An 18,707-nucleotide genomic window follows, 5' to 3' on the forward strand; every position below is an offset into this window, starting at 1 on the left:
AAGTGGGAGCAATGAGTGGAAATGTTCAAGAAGGACAGTGTAGATAACAACTTCTAAACTAAGGGGATGTAGGCCATTATCCCAAAGGTCTTTGCCAGCCTATGAGTCTTGAAGGAAGAGTAGGCTGATTTGTTTGGGGAATTGACAGGTAGGAAATTTCTGCACTAGAGAGAAGTTGCAGAACTTGGGGTTGACCTCCAAAATTCCTTCTAATCCTCAGTTTTGTGGAGTCTGTGAGGCAAACAAGACAAAAATATAGCAACCTTACCTTTAAAACCAGATTCACCAGGTTGTCCCTTCGGTCCTGGGCTACCGGAAATTTCAAGTGTCTGGCCATTGTCTCCTGAGGATTCCAATACATTGTTTAAATGGCCAGGAGAAGCTATAGCTCATTTTGCACTACTGAGATCTTTTGAACGCATTTTTTTTTTTTTTTTCAGATTCAGTGTAGCCAGAGGAGCTCCTTGATAAAATTATCTATTGGGTAAAAAGTGATGAACCACCATCCAGGAGCTGGGATGCTGCTACCAGACTACTGGCATGAAATGCTGCTACCTACAGCATATCTCCATTGGGAAACACATCACTAGGCTCAGTACGGGCAGAGAAGATGGTAGGCAGGGCCCTCAAACATCACCAGAACGGAACAGTGATGCCAGCAACAATGGGAAATTTTCCTGCCTAGTGGGCTGGGTTTATCAGGGGAAGAGACTGGAGCCGAAGTTCTCCTCGCTGCTAAGTCTGGAGAGCAGATGGGCAAAACCACAAAGCCAAAGGACATCCTTTTCCTTGGATCCATGAAAGCCACAGAGAGAGAGATCTTGCTAAGTACCACTGTTTGTTGCATTGTCTGTGAAGAGCAAGGACTGCAGAAGGGGTTTGGCCAAAGGGAAAATGTAAATTAATTCACTTTCCCCTAAACAGTCTCTCTGCTACCCCTCACAAGAGACCCTTGGGCCAGCCAGGTGCAGTGGCTCATGCCTGTAATCCCAGCACTTTGGGAGGTTGAGGCGGGCAGACCACAAGGTCAGGAGTTTGAGACCAGCCAGACCAACATGGTGAAACCCGTCTCTACCAAAAATACAAAAATTAGCCAGGCATGGTGGTGAGTGCCTGCAATCCCAGCTACTCAGGAAGCTGAGGCAGGAGAATCGCTTGAACCCGGGAGGCAGAGGCTGCAGTGAGCCGAGATTGCGCCACTGTACTCCAGCCTAGGTGACAGAGCGAGACTCTGCCAAAAAAAAAAAAAAAAAAAAAAAAGAGAGAGAGAGACCCTTGGGCCTGCTAGAAATCTACCTTGCTCTAGAAGAACACATTAAAAGAAAAAAAAAATGCTCCTTACCTTTCAGGCCTGGGAGACCAGATGTTCCTGGGAGTCCAGACGACCCTCTGATACCTTGTGAACCCTTCAAAGCAACATGGGAATCATCATTTCTGCCCAGAGCTCAGGGCTGCCCACCCTCTTACTCCCTCACCCCTCACTGAGCCACTGCCTGAGAGATGTCTATCATGTATTCTGTGGCAAAGGTGGACTGTGGGCTGGAAGTCGGGATGTTACATCCTGCAAACAGGAAGGTGATGAACAAAGGGCAGAGGACATACTTAGGGTTTGTAGGGGAAGGATTTGATCCCACTGCTTATCAAAATGGGAACCTTAGGAAGACAAAGTGTGGCCATTCTAGCGAGTCTCTCAGAAAATGCAGAACATGACAGTTAGGCCAGGCACTCTATGGACTCAACACACAGTTGGCTACCACTGTCCTTGCCAAAGCTCTGGAGCCATTATGCATAGGAAGAAGTTCTGCTTCACCGTGCAGAGTTAGCCCTCTGCCCCAGGTTCCACAAGGAACACAAGGGCTTTCTGCTGCCAGGTAGCAGGCGGTATGTGTGCGGGTGCTGGAGTCTGAATTTGGGCAAATGTTACCATTTTCAGAGGACAAGCTGCCTTCACTGGCTAATGTCCAACACACTATCTGAGTCTGGGAAGTGGCCATGTCAGCTGCCATCAGCAAAGTTCTTTTCTTGATATCTGCTATGGTTTTGGTTCATTTTGAGATGTACCCAGTATCCAGTAAAGATTTATGCCGCTTAGTGCTTTGGGTAAGAGGCTGAGTACTGGGCTGGGTCACTGTGTGCACTGGACCACTACCCAGGACACCCCTCCATTGTGGCTGCTTCCTTGCCTGGCTTCATCAGGCACATTGCCATATCTTCTAATTCTGAGCCTCTGTTCATGCTGGGACTTCTCCCAGAATGCATTCCTACTTTGTTTTCATCCCCCTAGAATGTAAATAGTCAGGACTACCCAGTCTAGAACTATTTCTTTTCAATTGCTTCAGGTGTGTGTGTGTGTGTGTGTGTGTGTGTGTGTGTGTGTGTGCACGCGCACGCACGCACCATGTTCTCTCCACCAGACGGACTGACACTTTTGAAGTTCAGGTACTTTGCCCGCAAGGAGCACAGGTGTTCTGTGATTCAATTCATTGAGACCCTTTGATAAAGCTGCTATTTATGCAGAGCCGGCTGTGTGCCAGACACAATGTTAAGAGCTTTACATGTGTCATGTCACTTAACCCTCCCTACTGTCTGAAGGCTATTTAAATATTATTCCCAATTTTTACAGATGAGGAAAGTGAGGTTTAGGTTAAGGTAAACAGTGTGCACAACATCACAGAGCTAATGAGCAATGGAGCTGAGGTGCAAATGCAGGTTGGTCTCATTGCTAAGCCACCTCTTCCACCTTGCCTTGTAAGAGCCCAGATAAGCTGGACTTGATTCTTTACTAGTTGTTGCACCTTGTGGAGCTTCAAAGACCTTTCTGGCAAAACATCAAGAAGTTTTTACGAATTCTTACAATGTGTCAGGCTCAACATGAAATGCTGGCAGTGGGGTGCAGAGGAAAAAGCATGTAAGGTAGTTCTTGTTCTCAAGCCCTAACAATCTCATTGAGGAAGTCAGACACACAGAGAAGCAATTAGAATTGATGTCAGCAGTGATAAGTATAGAGTGGCAGCACGGTGGGAGCTCGGGGACTCTTGGAGGAGAAGGTGCCTGGGCTGGGGACTGAAGGCAGGCAGATATTGGATAATTGTAAAGGCAGGAGAAGGCTCTGCCATGTCAGGGAGATGTGACAAAAGAACAGAGGAGGACATGTTCAGGAAAGGGTGGGAAGACCTGTCAAACTCAAGGAGAGAGCTCTCTCTGAGGATGTCCTGGGAGAAGGGGCTGAGAAGGAAGCTGGGATCAGAGAGGTGTGCAGTGAGGGTATATCCCCCTGAGATGGGGGGCCTTTCCTAGTATAAAGACAAAGATCTGGTCACACTTACACTTTCTCCTGGCATTCCTGGGAAACCTGTTATCCCAGAGGACCCCTTCAGGCCAGGTAAGCCCCGGATTCCCATGAAGCCAGGGGGACCTGGCTTTCCGCTAACTCCTTTGATAGTGCCTGGGAGGCCAGGAGCTCCAGGCAGGCCTGGTGGCCCAGGTTGACCAGCCTCTCCTTTGTCACCTGTAAAAGAAATAAAAAGACTTGGAAAAAGATACTGGGCAAGAAAAACCCGGCTCACCAAGATTCAGGTGCCCCAGGTCACAGGCCAAGTGTAGGCTCAGGGAGCAGTTAGCTCAGAGGTGAAGGTGAAATGGGAAGAGATGCTTCACTCTTACGGGGCATCGACAGGGTCGCTTCTGCCATAACACTGGGAAAGCAGCACAGTGCTCAGGCTCCTCCAGGGGTACCACTGCCTGTGGTTGAAAACCTCAGTTCTACAGTGGCAATGACAAATAGCAGTCTCAAAGTCCAGGCAGCCTTCAGGCCCAGGGAAGGCAGCCTTCCTGGACTCCTTGCTGCCAGCCACACTGCTGCTCTGGGGTTGGGGATGGGGGGCTTTACTTCAGGGCCTTTGCTCAGGAAGGAAGCCCAGTTTGGTTAAGAAGCCTTTCTTGAGCATTTCTCCTATCCATCCCCTGCCCCAGCACCTCTTGGCCCTGGAAATCCATCGGATCCGGCTGAGCCTTGAGAGCCTTTGTCTCCTTTGAGCCAAAGGTTTGACATTGGACGTCTTGGACCAGGTATTCCGACTGGCCCCGGATTGCCTCTGTCTCCTGCAGGGATGGAGATCAGCGTGAGAAAGAGAGCTTAGATGCAGGGTCAGGCAAAGGCTGACCTTTCACATCATTTCTTCCCATACCACCGCAGCCCTGTTTTGGGGCCTTTCCATCTTATTCCCCACCCCTATTCCCCCAACTTCACATTTCTGTGTATGTCCTCTTCTACAAATCCCAAGTCCGTCAGCAACTTTAGACTCTCCTCAAAACCCTCCTCCACTGGTCTTCTGGGAATGGGCACACATGGCCTCTAACATGCAGTGTGAACTCAGAGGCGATCAAGTCTTTTGGTTTAAAATGACTTAATTCAGAAGCCCAACATTTTATTATCTTACATAGATTTGGTACAAACCTCAGGAATGACCAAGTCAACAAACAAAATATATATATTGAAAAGCATGGGCAGCAGTTCCAGAATTCAATTCCCCAGCTCACCCTTTTCACCAGGAGTGCCAGCGTGTCCAGATGGTCCCATTTTTCCGGTTGATCCTGGAATTCCCTTTAATCCTCTTGTTCCAGGAATACCAGGCAGACCTGGTATTCCTGGAAAACCTACGAATCCAACAGACCCCTTCTCTCCTGTTGAAAAACAAGAACCTTTATTATTACTCCCATTTTACATACAAGGAAATGGAGGCTCAGAGAGGTTGAGTAACTTGCCCAAAGTCACACAGCAAGGAAGTTGCAGAGAAGGAATTCAAACCCAGGTTTCTCTAATTCCAAAGTCTTAGTCATTACCAAACTCTTATTTATTACATATTATACTACCTTCCTGAATAAGGACATAGCACTACACAATACAAAGGAAAGAAGTGGGCCCCTCTCAGCTGGGCATGGTGGCTCACACTGTAATCCTAGCACTTTGGGAGGCCAAGGCGGGTGGATCACCTGTGGTCAGGGGTTCCAGACCAGCCTGGCCAACATGGCAAAACCCCATCTCTACTAAAAACACAAAAATTAGCTGGGCATGGTAGCAGGCGCCTATAATCCCAGCTACTTGGGAGGCTGAGGCAGGAGAATCGCTTCAACCTGGGGGGCAGAGGTTGCAGTGAGTCGAGATCATGCCACTTCACTCGAAAGAGCAAAACTCTTAAAAAAAAAAAAAAAAGTGGGCCCCTCTCTTATGATTCACCAAGTTATAGCTCATGTGTGACACAGAAAAAAAAAAAAAAAAAAAAAAAAAAAAAAAAAAGCCTAGGGCCAGGAGGCAAGGAGATGAGCTTTAGCCTGGTTCTGCTGCTAACCAGTTGTGTGACCTTAAACCACTCACTTTCTCTGTTTTTAAATGGAGATACCACTTTTACAACTACCAATGGCTATCAAGGTATCAACCTTGATAGCCTCCATGCTCTCAGCCTCCATGGTAGGACTATGCAAATGAGTAAACCCATTGTGGCTGGTACTGCCCAGGGCTTTGCTGACCATGATACTCAGTCTAGTGTTCCACCCAGCAGGCAGTGAGGGTGACTCACCTTGACCAGAGGTCCCCCTTTAGCACTAGCCTTGTCCAACTATCTTGACACAAAAGCCCTGTTCAACTCCCTCCCCATTTCCCATTCCTAGGCAGAGAGGAAGGAGCAAGCTGGGCAGCTGAAATGCTCCTTTTTAGCTTCACTGATCACTTCACTTACCCTTGGGTCCAGAGAGGGCTGGCAACCCAGCGACCCCTGGAGAGCCTGGGCTTCCTTTCAGCCCTATTAGGCCTGGATTTCCAGGAAGGCCTTTTAGCCCTGGCAGCCCTTTCTTTACAATTGATCCAGGAGGGCCTTTCTCGCCTCTTGTTCCTTTCTTTCCAGGATGCCCTGAATCAGCACAGGAGAGAACACAGGACAGCTGTCAAGTGAGGCTCTGGCCAGATCTGGGTCACTGCCTATATCATAGCTTCTGATTGGTTTGGTTTGTTAGGTTTTGTAAATGGCCCTTTAACACCAGCACATGCAAACTGCTAACAGGCAGAGTTCTCAGTTGGCTGAAGTGTTAGTGTCTACTACCCAGAGTGCCACAGCAATGGCTATTACTTCCAGCGTGGCACAGTAGCTGGCAGGGAGAGCAAACCCCTTCTGATTATAACTTTTTGTCCCTTTGTGAATGTGGTTTACACTTTAGCCCCTGAATGGAGCTCTAGGAAGCCAGGGTGGCAAGTAGGCTCCAGTTTCCTGGTACTTCCAGTCTGAATCACACTACAATGGCTGTTTCCTTAGCCAATCGGTGAAGTAGAGGTTAAAGCTGAGCTGTTGTTTCAGCCTCCCAGGGAGCCTTGGATACAGGGCTGCCCTTTTAATCCCTCAAGCAATCAGTTAAGTCAGCCAGTTCTTTGGCATTAAGGTTGAAAGACCCCCTAGTGCCAAGTACTGTAGAAACCCACAAGGCCCATTTGGTCTCCTAGGTATTCTGAGACGTCTTTCACCATGCTTTAAAGTTGGTCAATGGGATTAACCTCCTGAGCTGCTGCCAAAGTGGAATGTTCAGGTACAAAGCAAGGAAATTAAAAAACGAAAGGATTAAATCAATGACGACAGAGGTATTTGGGTCCCCAAGGACCCAAATGAATGGCTGACTTGGCTTTCTATGGATTGAAAAGCATCAAGTAGCTGCAAGCCCCAGGATTCAAATGGGAGGCTGTGAAGGGGACTCCACAACAATGGAAAAATTCAATGGAAGCCAACCCCACAGCAGGAGCTCGGGGATCCCTGGCCTTGTAAGCAAGGCCCTGTTATAGTGTATAATCAGATACATTCCTGAGGGGCAGAGCCAGTGGGGGTGTTAGTCTGTGAGCTTGTGTGCTGTGTTTTCTCACTGAGGCAGCCTATGTGAAGATCTCAGAAACACAGAGAGACAAAGGGAATAAAAAGGACATTAATGGCTCTGCAAATAACTCAACTTCAGTCACTAGGCCAGGAGAAAGGGGCGGTTGGGAATGGGGCAGTTACCGAAGCAGGTTGTGGAGGGTGGTGCAAGAAAAAGGCAAAGCTGTAAACACAAGTCTGGAAGCAGGAAGTGTCAGGCCCCAATGCTGAGTAAAAGACGCTTGGCCGTGGGTCCTTGGAGGCACACTCGCCTGAGAGGCAGGCTGCCGGTGTGGTCACACTGCTCGAGTTTCTCCCCAACCAAAAGCAGGCTGCTCACAGCCCCAGTGAAGGCAGTGGAAATGGACTAGACGCCCTCAACGATGAGGGTGGCTTCTCTAACTGGGGAGGTCAGGAGAGTTGAAACCTGAAAACTGGGCATGAGGCCATGGAGGAGGCCGGGGGAGGGGAAAGATTTGTGGCAATAGTTTGGAAGCTAACCTGCAGCAATCTGTCCTGCTTGGTACTAGAAAGGTGACTTGAGATTTGAAACTTGAGAGCTTAGGAAAGTCAAGTCTCATTCTAAATTCTGACCATGTCTCACTATGGCTATTGCCCCCCCGCCCCAGCGCATCTGGGCCCAGGGCCTAGCTGAAGTCTGTCAAGGTGGGACTCCTCCTCTGAAGGACCTACCTGAGGTGCCTGGAAAGCCTGGTGCTCCTGGGATCCCAGATTTGCCCTTGATGCCATACGGACCACTAGATCCTGGGGTGCCTGGCTGTCCCACCGGTCCTGGTGTTCCAGGGCTGCCCCGCTCACCTTTGGGGCCTAGCAAGCCAGGCTTCCCGTACACACCTGATAAAAGAGAAGGGCAAATGATCACAGCTTGGAGAGATAGCAGTGAGTGGGTCAGCAAACCAACTTCCAGGACACATCCCAGGTGCCACTGTCTTCTCAGCTCCAGCCTTGTTGCTATTCCCAGCCGTAAGCCAGTCTTTGCAAGAAATTTGACTATTAGTTATGGTCGCTTTTGGAATTACTAAGACAGTAAAGTTGGCTCAGGCCATTTAAGGAAAATTTCACAAAAGGAAGGGACAGAATAAAATATTTCATTTTAACCCCTTAATTAAACCATCACCCCAGATTCATGCAAGTATTCATGGAAGTATACAAATTAATATAAGGCTTTCTGTAGATTGTTCAATAATTGGGGCAAAAAGAGTCACCCTTGAGTCCTGGAAGGCCAGAGTCTCCAAGAAGTCCTTTGTCGCCTGTTAATCCTTGTAGGCCTTGCTCCCCCGGAGCACCATTTTCAGCACCAAAGATGTCACCAGTGGCTCCCTTGGAACCAGGTAAACCTGGACTGCCAATCGTCCCAGGCAAGCCATCTTTTCCAGGGAGCCCAGGAAACCCAGGCAAGCCCTTCTCCCCACGAGGTCCAGGAAATCCTAAATGTAAAAAGATGAACATAAAAGACCATGGCTGTTTAGAAGCAATTTGTCTGGGTACAGAAATCTGAGACAGATTTTTCTAATATGAAAGTTAACATATTAATAATATATGTGACTTCTCTTGAAGGTCAGGAGTCTCTGTTCCTGCGAGGCCTTGTGCAGAGGCAGGGACTGGGCCCTGTGACCTGGAGGAGGTTCTAGTTCTGGGAGTTGGGGCTGTGAGTGGAGGTCCACAACCTGTTTCTGAGGGTCGTATAGTTGTCGAAGAACACACGCCACCCCATAGCATCCTGAGAAAAGCTCAACCTCTTCTGGAGTTCTCTAGCTTCTGCTGTCGTGCCTCCCTCTTCTTGGGTGGGGAGAGGGTAGTGGAGGGGACCCTGGAGCACATGGTCCAAGATGAGCCCCGAGCCCTACAGCAGTTGTGGTTCTCAAACCTGAGCGATCATCACAATCATCTGGGATAACACACAGATTACCAGGCCCATCCCCAGAGGTTATGATCAGCAGATCCTGTGGAGAGGTGGATAATTTGCATTTCCATCAAGTTCCTAGGTGATGCTAATGCTGGCCCATGGAGTACAGTTTGAGGACCACTGGTACAGTGAAGAATCATGAAGCTCAAGTTGGAACAAGAGAGTGTGAGAAAAGGGATAGAAATGGACAGCTTCCCTCTGACTGATCTCAGTCTTTTTCACTGACCCTTAAGGAGTTGATCCAGGAAACTCATAGAACTGGCAGACAGACAACCTGGCAGAGTTACACCTCTGTCATTAGTGGTTTAGTGATCTCAGACAAGTCATTTCCCATCTGGGCCTCAGTTCACTCATCTGAAAGTTAAGGGGTTGCCCCAGCTGATTTTGAATGGTCCTTATTGCTCTAATATGCTGTCCTTCTATGGCTGTGTGCTGTGTCTTGCCAGGGTATAAAATTAAACCATCCTACCTACACCAGAGAGCAAACTTGACTTCCTGTGATTGGCAGAGGGCTACCACAACCCAAACACACACACACACACACACACACACACACACACACACACACACACACAGAAGCAGGTGAGGAGACACTCCTTTTCTTACCTGGTAATTCAGGAAGATGAACCAATCCTGGACTCCCTGGCTTTCCTTTATTTCCACTTGATCCAGGCTGGCCTGGGGTCCCAGGGAGGCCTCGGGACCCTTTAGGGCCTGAAAACCCAAATGTAAGCGGTGAGGGGAAAGGAAAGTCAGTGTGCTGGGTATGATTTGTGATGTTCAGTCACGAATCCCAGTATCTTGGAGAGCCTCTCCTCGTCTCACCTCCCCACACTGCCCTCTCCAGCAGCCATCCTGTTTCCTCAATCCTCAAGGCTGCCCTCAGGAGGAATGTGGATCCCCAAATACTACTGGGCTATCCTCTGCTTCCTTTGCCTCATGGCCCTTACGAGAGTGTTTAGTGGCTTTCTCTGGCCTCATTCCATACCTGGGAATCCGGGAGTGCCTGGAAATCCTGATGGACCGTATGACCCAGGAATAATACACGGCAGGGTGATTCCTGTAAATGGTAACACGTATGCATTCAGTGAACCCACTGAGTCAGGGAAGATTTCTCCCTAGTACGCTCCTTTACTTCTATTCCATTTAATGGGACAGCCAAGTTCTTCCCACTCAGCAGCTGGGAGCCCACATAGGAAAACCTTGGCGTCATTAGCTCTGGGGAGTTACACCCAGTACAATTGCTTACAGATGAGAATGCTCCTAGTGTCCAAATGCTAGGATATCACTTATCAAACCACTGAGGCCCAGTGGGCAAACAGTCACCTATGCAGCAGATGTTGCCTAACAAGGTTTCTTAGAGATTGCCTGTGCAGGAACAGCAGCAAACAGCAATTGCCTACTCACCCTGCCCACAGATAGAGCCTCTCCCTAGGATGGGTGTTGGGGGTTAGTCCTAAGGGTGCATTATGCTTATATGACTAGATTGGAGGGTTTGAAGCCAAGATCCCTCGAGTTCTCACGTTTACCCTTTCTTTGGAATGAGGTTTTCCCCAAACCACTGGGTTCTTTTGATGCACTTCATTTGGGATCTACTGAAACCTATTGATTGTCCTTGCTCAAATGTACCAGTATGTCTGTACTATGCAAACACTTAAGACCGCTTTCTTGTCCGTGACAGGCAAGTGGTGACCCTTTCCTCAGCTCCTTATTTGAAACTGTCAACTCTGCACTCAAAGAGAAAAAGTAGCAATTTCAACATTCAAGATGTCAAAATTGGCATGCATAGCCCTTCCCCTAGCAAATTCTCCCTTGCCCATTCATAATGCAAATAAAAAGAGTCTATAAGATCACAGAGGGGAGGTTTAATAAAATACTGGTGAACAAATTGTTTGCGGGCTCCCTCAAGTGCCATTTACAAACAATTGATATGCTAATTATATAAGTCTTGCCTATTCATTAAAACAATCCCCCAAGGTCTGCTTTAAACTACAGAGTCAACAGTTTTAATAAACATCTATAGCTTTTGCCTGTATTTAAATCACAAATTACATTTCTGAAAAATATGTACACAGCCTATGATTCAAACTGCTTACTGAACTCACTGGCTTTCCTCCCCTGATCCCACTTCTATTTTCCTAAATCAAGATTGGGAATTGAACAGTATAATGTATTGGTTAACAAGTTGGACTCTGAAGCCACAGACCTTAGCTGGTATCCTAGTTCTGCTGCTAACCAGCTGCATGAACAAGATACTTAAACCTCTCTGAGCCTCATGGCAAAATGGGAACTACTTCTACTTTTTCTCATATGGTGTTTGTGAGGATTACATGAAACTGTGCTACTAGCACTTAGCACAGTGTCTAGCACTCTGGTACATGCTCAATTAATAATAGTTCTTATTATCTTGAACTATTATCTTATGTAAGAATGAGTACTCAGTGGAGCTCCTGCAAGGCCATCGCCAGGTTAGTGACACTGCTTGTAGTCTGGGTAGCACTTTCTGCCTTCCAGACTTCAGGTTTCTATAGTCATATTTCCAGAGGTGAACAGATGGCTGTAGGCCTGGATCCTCCTCCGTAGGTGGTCAAACCCACCTCCATCCTACCAGACATCAAGATGACAGAGCTATTTCTGATAGTTATTTCCCTACTATGGAAATATGCTCTACAGGCCAGCACTTTGTGGTGAGATGCTTCACTGGGAGGGGGTTTTCAACCTTGTGCTTAGCTCAGGCCTGGGCTCTTTGAGTTAGGCTGAAGAATTTCCTCCAGAGGGTGTGTCATGAGAGGGATCCTGCAAAAGACTCTCCTGCCCTCAACAATCTCAATAGCCCATTGGCTCTAATGTGTCAAACTCTAACATGACAGTTCCATTGTTTTATGTCTTAGGAAACAAACTTAGTAAAATAAAAATATCCCTGGGCTGGGTCCAAATATTAAGCCATTCATCCTTAATTTATCAGACTGATCTAATTGCTTCTTTTCATCTGTGACAGCCAGATAAAAACAAAGCCTTTAGAAGATGAAGCTGAGGACAGGCATCTGGAAAGGTTCCAGGATGAGAAAAATAATGGTCAAAGGAAAGATGGTTAGAAACCAGAGGAAATCAATGGCATATTTCTCTCAATAATTTTGTCTCACACCTGTGTGCCACACCACACTTGTGTATTGTAAGCAGAGGTTCAAAATGGTGAGACGGAAGGACTTCAAGTCATACTGGTATCTGGCTCTTTTCCTTTATACTGTCTTCTACTTTACATTCCTGAATTCGGAGCCTTCTCAACAAAGCAGAAATCTGCTCTACCCATGTTCTGTTTAGTAATTGCAACAAATGAGCTACTTATTCACAATTTTTCCCATTAATGCCCAAATCCATTTTCAGAATAAAAAGAGTCTCTGGTTCCCAAGATTCTAACATCTCAATTTGTTCTGGGCCCAATGAGTAAAGTTCAGACATGTGTGGATCCTTTCAGGTACCTCTCAAGGCAGATTATGGCCCCAGTAAAGTTCAGAAAATGAATTTGCTTAAGATGGAGGTCAGCCAAGCCATCGACATGCATGGTGAAGGAAATCAGCCCCTCTCAGAGACTGCATGCCCACTCAATCCCGTACTGCCTGCTGTAAGAGGTATGTGCTAAGGAGCCTCTGAAGCAGTGTTGGTGTCAGCCTTTGCATCCCAGCCTTAGGCTCCCTGCTCCCCAAACAGGGCATCCAGTGTGGTGCTCAGGCCATCGTGACTATCTGAGACAAAGGTAAACAAAAAAGGGATGTTTGGCTAAGACCGGTGTCTGAGAGCTTGTAGACCTAGCTAGCTCTCACCTCTCTCTGTGTCTAAGTCTCCTTTACCAACCTTCTCTCTGCAGCAGCAGTCACCTAGAGCAATCAAGTGAAGAAAAAAATTAAACCGGGACAGAAGTTCCTTGAGGCCCAAGGGAAGTCTTCTCAGCAGCCCAGATATGCCCACCAACAAAATCCCCTGTCTGAACTGAGTGGAGAGCACCGGCACCCACATGAGATCGAGCACACAGTCACCACAGTTCAGTAATAACCAGGGTGATTGATTACTATAAGCATCTGGAACAGAGCCTCTTTGGAAACAGCCAGTTGTCTGCTTGCCCAAAGTTTTTAATAATTCACACTAGTAGGCTGAAAGGCTTCTGATGATTACATCCTCTTTCCTGGCAATGCAGCTGTCCTAGTCTGGGCTACCATTGATTGGAGTGGGCACATTCAGGAATAGCATCTTAATTTTTTTTCTAGCAACAGAAATGGCTACAATGCAAATGTTTGGGGACCACCGGGTTATTTGTTTTTAAAACTGTGCAGAAAAAAAGGTAAGTTTGAAGAATTATATTTGGTTGTCATAGAAAAGAAAGCTAATGCTCTTTATTAAAGTAATTTCTTGAAACTTTTCATACTGCAAGAAGGACATGGTTATGGTTTGAATATGATTTGTCTCCACCAAAACTCATGTTGAAACTTGGTTTCCAGAGTGGCTGTGTTGGGAGGTGGTGCTTCTGAGAGGTAATTAGGTTGTTAGGTGGGTTAATCTCTTTCTCGGGAGACTGGATTATTTCTCAAGGGAATGGATTCGTTCCCACAGGAGCAGGCTGTTATAAAGCAAGGTTGCTTTTAGTGTTTGGACTCTTTTGCATGTACTCTTCTGCTTTCCACAATGAGCTGAAGAAGCACAAGGCCCTCAACTGATGGGCTGCCCAATCTTGGACTTTCTGGCCTTCAGAATCATGAGCTATATAAACCTCTTTTCTTTGTAAATTACCCAGTCTCAGATATCCTGTTGTAGCAACAGAAAATGGAATAAGACAAACATTTTCTGCATAAGGCATCTCCCAGGCTATAGCTTACCATATCATATTCCTAAGAACTTTCTGTGTCCAGGGACTAGTGATATTTGGGATACAAATGATCCTGCAAGCTTCCTTCTGTTCACTCAGCAGGTTCTCAAATAGTTAAAATGTTGATAATAGCCAGAAGACTTGGAAGTGTGTAAGTTTATAAGTGTTATGTTATTATAACTCAGTTTAAAACCTTGTTGCTTGCAAAATGGTTTAATCTACAGTGAAGACCCAATTAGGGGAGGAGCAGTAGGATGACCATGAGTAATGTCTCTGGGAACAGAGCTAGAAGCAAAGCTATAGCTAACACTAGGACTTCCAACAGGCAGAATGATTTTATTTGATAAATCCTTATGGCCAGGAGCAGAGGTTCACATCTGTAATCCCAGCATTTTGGGAGGCTGAGGCACATGGATCACTTGAGGTCAGGAGTTTGAGACCAGCCTGGCCAACATAGTGAAAGCGTGTCTTTACTGAAAATACAAAAATTACCCAGGTGTGGTAGAGGGTGCCTGTAATCCCAGCTACTCAGGAGGCTGAGGCGGGAGAATCGCTTGAACCCAGGAGGCAGAGGTTGCAGTGAGCCAACATCATGCCACTGCACTCCAGCCTGGGTGAGAGTGAGACTTCATCTAAAAAAAAAAAAAAAAAAGAAAAGAAAACATCCTTACAACCTTCACAATAATTAATTTGTTAAATGAAATATTGACTCGGTTTTAAGAATCTTGAATTATCAAGTTTTAACCTGTACCATCAACATTATTACACCGAATCACAAAAATAGATTTTGAAATAAATAAAATTTTGAAAGACCTGGTATCCTGTCTTCTTTTATTGTAATTCTTCAAGACGATAAGGTGGAAACAGGAGAAATATGTTTAAGAAATAGCCCCTTGGTTATTGGGAAGGCTCTTTCTTCTGCAAATAAATATTAGTCTCCTATGGAACACTGCACTATGCTAGGCATGTAAAGAGACTCTAAGAAGTATTACCATCCCTTGTATCAAGAGACTTACAATGCAGCTGGGGAAAGTAAAAGCATTAATGGAAGGAGATATATAATTTAAGTAGCAATGACATACTATGGAGGCCAAGGGAAAGCTTAGTGGAAGAAGTGGGGTTTATCTTGAACCCTGAAAGAGGAATATGATATGACTACACAAAGAGGAAGAGCACTCCAGAAAAAGGCAACACGGCAAAATCTTGAAGCTGGAAGTGAACACATTGTGTTTGGGTACAGTGAAGAAGACTGGTATCTTAGTTTTTTTGTTTCAATTAAGAGCATTATATAAGGTTGAAAAGGTTGGTTGTATCCATGTTTGGAGACTTCTGAATTCCAGGTTGAGGAGTTTGGACATTATATGATCTCTATTCAATTGGTACCATATGTGGCTTTGAACTAGGGGAGTTACATGATGATATTGGCACTTTACAGATTGGCTGCAGTGTTCATAATAGAATTGAATGTAAAAACTACTTAGGAAGTTGTTGTCATTCACTCACTTATCCATCCATCCATCCAACCACCCACTTATTCCAACAAGCATATAGGTATTTGAAAACCTAGGCATGACATAATGAGAGTTTAGTAGCAAGAAGAGAAGGAAAGAATATAAGAGGAATTGCAAAGGAAATAAGAGATAATCTCAAAATTTTAAACTTCAGATTATTATAAGTGTGGTGTCACTGATGGAACCATAGAAGTTGCGGAAACCCAGAAGTTGGGATGAACAGCTGTTCTGGCTGTATTGTAGACTAGTTATTAGCATAGCACCTTCATAAACCATAAGCAGGACTGTTACACATGATTCCTAAAATTCAAGTAGAAAAAGAAGTTATATAAAGAGGAAGGAGTTAAGGGATAAAATGGGGATTAGACTATATGCAACTAGATTTCTGCCCAATCTGAGATTCCATGAGTTGAGGAAAGGTTTTTCCCAGCTGATGATATTACCACACAATTTAGAGGGCACCTTGTCCAATCTCCCACCCATTGCTTTGATGACATTTGCAATAAGTGGTCATCCATCTTCTTCTTGAACTCTTCCAGGGGTTATGAGCTCATAACCTCCCTTGGTAGCTCTGTTACATTTTCAGACTGCTTTGGTAGGAAGTCCTTCACTAAGTAGAGTGGAAATCTGTATTATTCTGTCCCCTAAGCTTACCACAATACAATCATAATACTTTTTTTCACATGCAAATCCCTCAGGGGGTTAAAAGTACTGATTATGGTGAGACAAGTCTCTTCTTATGATACATTTCATGCACCGGGGTCATATCCACTCTACAAGGGGTCAAATTTCCAAGTCCAAAGCCATCTGATTCCATGACTCACCCTTAGATCCAGGAGGGCCTTGTTGTCCCGGTAATCCATCCTTGCCTTTATCTCCAGGAAGCCCACGGGGTCCAGGCAGTCCTGGTAACCCAATTCCCGGGAGGCCAGGTGGACCAGGATGGCCTTTTTCACCAGGAAGTCCAGGTAACCCCTTTTCACCTGGGAAGCCCTGCCCACCATCACCCTAGACAACACATAAAAAAAAGAATGAAAATTCAACTCAGAGATTTATCTGGACAGTCCTCTGACTACAAGAAAGAGGTAGCCAGTGTGACCAATGCTTTGTGTTTTGTTAAAATTCTCTATCATCATCATAGTTTATCAATCAGTCTCCTTTGACTTTAGTTAGTGGATATGAATCTTGTCTCCTCTGGATGATCTAACAACGCAAAAGTTTCTGGATAGGGGTGAGGAGACAGGGCAAGAAATGAGCAGGATAATAACAACCCTAGAGATCACAGAAAGTGGCTAGATTACTTGAGGAGAAAAGTTGCTGAGAAGCTGAAGTATTTTTAAGTCATATGGTCAGGTGTTACTAGCATTTATCAAATGAGACAATGATCCATTCTGAGAAAATGACTCCCACTTTACATAAAGGAAAAGCAAAAAGTTTCAGTGGCAGAGGCGGGACAAGGTACTCTAGACTCTGTTCTTCCCTGTTTCATGGTCCAGTGGCCATCAGACCCCCCAACAAAGTCAGGTGTAAAGATCTGTAGAGCTAATCACCCAGGAACGATCAACTTACCGGAAGTCCTGGTAGACCTGGTAGACCTGGTACTCCATCGTTGCCTGGTTTTCCTATTACACCAGGGAAGCCCTGGGAGCCAGAATCACCCCGATCCCCTGGCATTCCTGAGATTGTACTGAGAATTGGTTCCCCCTTCTTTCCTTTGGGTCCTGAAGGACCCGGAGACCCAACTAAGCCCTGACAAAGAGAGAAGAGGGAGGAGTCAGAAGGTGCAGACTTCATAGAATTCTGGCACTTAGCATTATGACTTAGAGCAGAACCTTGGCACTGTTATAGACTCTGATTATGTTGTCATCTTGAATAACAGTTGCCCATTTATTTCTGCACCTTTTGTAAATTTTGAAATCTTTGAAGATGGAAACCTCACCTTAATTCCTATTTTATCTTCATGGGCCAGCACATTGCTAGGCAAAGGTAAACAATGTTGTGGAAGGAAGAAAGTGGGGAAAGAGAGAAGGGAAAATAGGTAGGTTAAAGCAGAAAGGACTTTAAGAGACTCTATAGTTAGACTTCCTGTTGTAGATCAAAACCCCAAAACTTTGTTTTAATCCCACCTCTCTTGTATGCAATTTAGAAAAGTAATTGGGGGGATTGAAGGGCACTGGAAAGATTCCATTGCATCCTCAGGGTCAAAGTTTGGCAAGACTTACTGGAGCCCCTGCTGGGCCCTGTGCACCCCCAGAGCCTCGATCTCCTCTGGCTCCTTTAAGGCCTGGAAGGCCTATGAGACCCCGTGGACCAGGTGGGCCTGGTTCCCCGGGTGGTCCAGTGTTGGGAACACCACCGTCACAAGCACAGAAACCTGAGTCTCCTGGGAGAAAAAGACAACATAGAATGAAGTAGGTCATTTTTTTTCCTAAGAAGAATGAAAAATTGATAGTGGTTGTTTGTGACTTGAACAACTCCAAGTAGGCAATCTGAAGGCTTGCAGAGAACACACTCAAATGAACTTGGTTCACTCTCCAGCAGAGTATGTCTGTGTTAGTGTTTCAGATTTTGTTAGTCAGGGATGAGGCTCAGCCATCAGTAAGTCTAAAGTATAGCCGTAGTTGAGAACCACTGACCTATACTAACCAGCGGAAAGTCTGGAATTCAAGCCGCTCAAAGATTTTTTTTTTTTACCAAAATGTCTTTTCACCTGACTTTTGTACACATGACACAAATGTGTACATATTTTTGTACACGTTGAGACAAATGCCAAATAAATAATGATAGGGATTTCAACAAAGCACCTTTGAAGAGGTATCAAGGAGTCACTGGCACTATGGTCCAACTCCCTGTATCTTCCGTGCTTATTGTCTGGAAAATGAGAATTGGTGCCAACATCGGTGACCCTGAATTTCCTAAGATTCTGAAGGGCCCCTTCTTACTTTTAGAAAACTGATGATTCCTAAAACTCTTAAGAGAATAGTCTGTTCTTCAGATTAGTATTTCTTGAATGTGATCCTGCATCAGTCACCTGTGATGGTTGCTTATAAGGCAGCTTGCTGGGCCCTATCTCAGTCCTAATCACTCAGTCTCAGGAGGCCAGACCAAATAATCTAATTTTTAATAACCTCCCCTGGGTGATTCTCATGTATAATGAAGTTTGAGAATCCCTATCACTATTCCATACTTAGAGAAAATCTTTCAGCTCCATGGAAATACAGAATGGGGAGCATCAGAAATGTCCCTTTTTTAGGACTGTGAATGGTATCAAGAAATACACCAGCTTTGTAGTGAGTTAGGTAAGGGCCAAAATTAACATCTAAGTTAATTTAATGGCCTTTTCCATCAAATAGTTTGCCTGGGACCTGAATAGTAGAGAATAAGCTTTCAGGCATTTCTTAACCAGCCTCTATATACTTAGGTAACGACATTTTATGACAGAGCAATGAGAAAGGCGAGGAGTAAGTTAGAACTTCTCTGATTGAGCCTGAGGAAAGCAGTTCATTCCTAGAGATCTTGAA

The 18,707-nt window shown here is 45.5% G+C and overlaps 1 protein-coding gene across 5 annotated transcripts in view; it reads right to left on the reverse strand.

Moving 5' to 3' along the window:
• The window catches only part of COL4A6 (collagen type IV alpha 6 chain), a 293,638-nt gene that overhangs the window by 15,779 nt on the left and 259,152 nt on the right, over window positions 1-18,707 (reverse strand). For all 5 annotated transcript variants that reach the window (XM_015443981.4, XM_065537764.2, XM_005594329.5 and 2 more), the window contains 13 exons: window positions 17,409-17,569; window positions 16,756-16,935; window positions 16,011-16,194; window positions 9,806-9,877; window positions 9,424-9,531; window positions 8,117-8,338; window positions 7,584-7,745; window positions 5,736-5,906; window positions 4,540-4,683; window positions 3,976-4,101; window positions 3,327-3,508; window positions 1,343-1,406; window positions 269-343 (listed from right to left, as the gene is read on the reverse strand). In XM_015443981.4, coding sequence (XP_015299467.3) covers window positions 269-343; window positions 1,343-1,406; window positions 3,327-3,508; window positions 3,976-4,101; window positions 4,540-4,683; window positions 5,736-5,906; window positions 7,584-7,745; window positions 8,117-8,338; window positions 9,424-9,531; window positions 9,806-9,877; window positions 16,011-16,194; window positions 16,756-16,935; window positions 17,409-17,569 — 1,851 coding nt within the window. The remainder of the gene's footprint in view (window positions 1-268; window positions 344-1,342; window positions 1,407-3,326; window positions 3,509-3,975; window positions 4,102-4,539; window positions 4,684-5,735; window positions 5,907-7,583; window positions 7,746-8,116; window positions 8,339-9,423; window positions 9,532-9,805; window positions 9,878-16,010; window positions 16,195-16,755; window positions 16,936-17,408; window positions 17,570-18,707) is intronic.

Source organism: Macaca fascicularis, chromosome X, assembly GCF_037993035.2.
Source record: "Macaca fascicularis isolate 582-1 chromosome X, T2T-MFA8v1.1".
In the NCBI taxonomy this organism is placed as follows: Eukaryota; Metazoa; Chordata; class Mammalia; order Primates; family Cercopithecidae; genus Macaca; species Macaca fascicularis.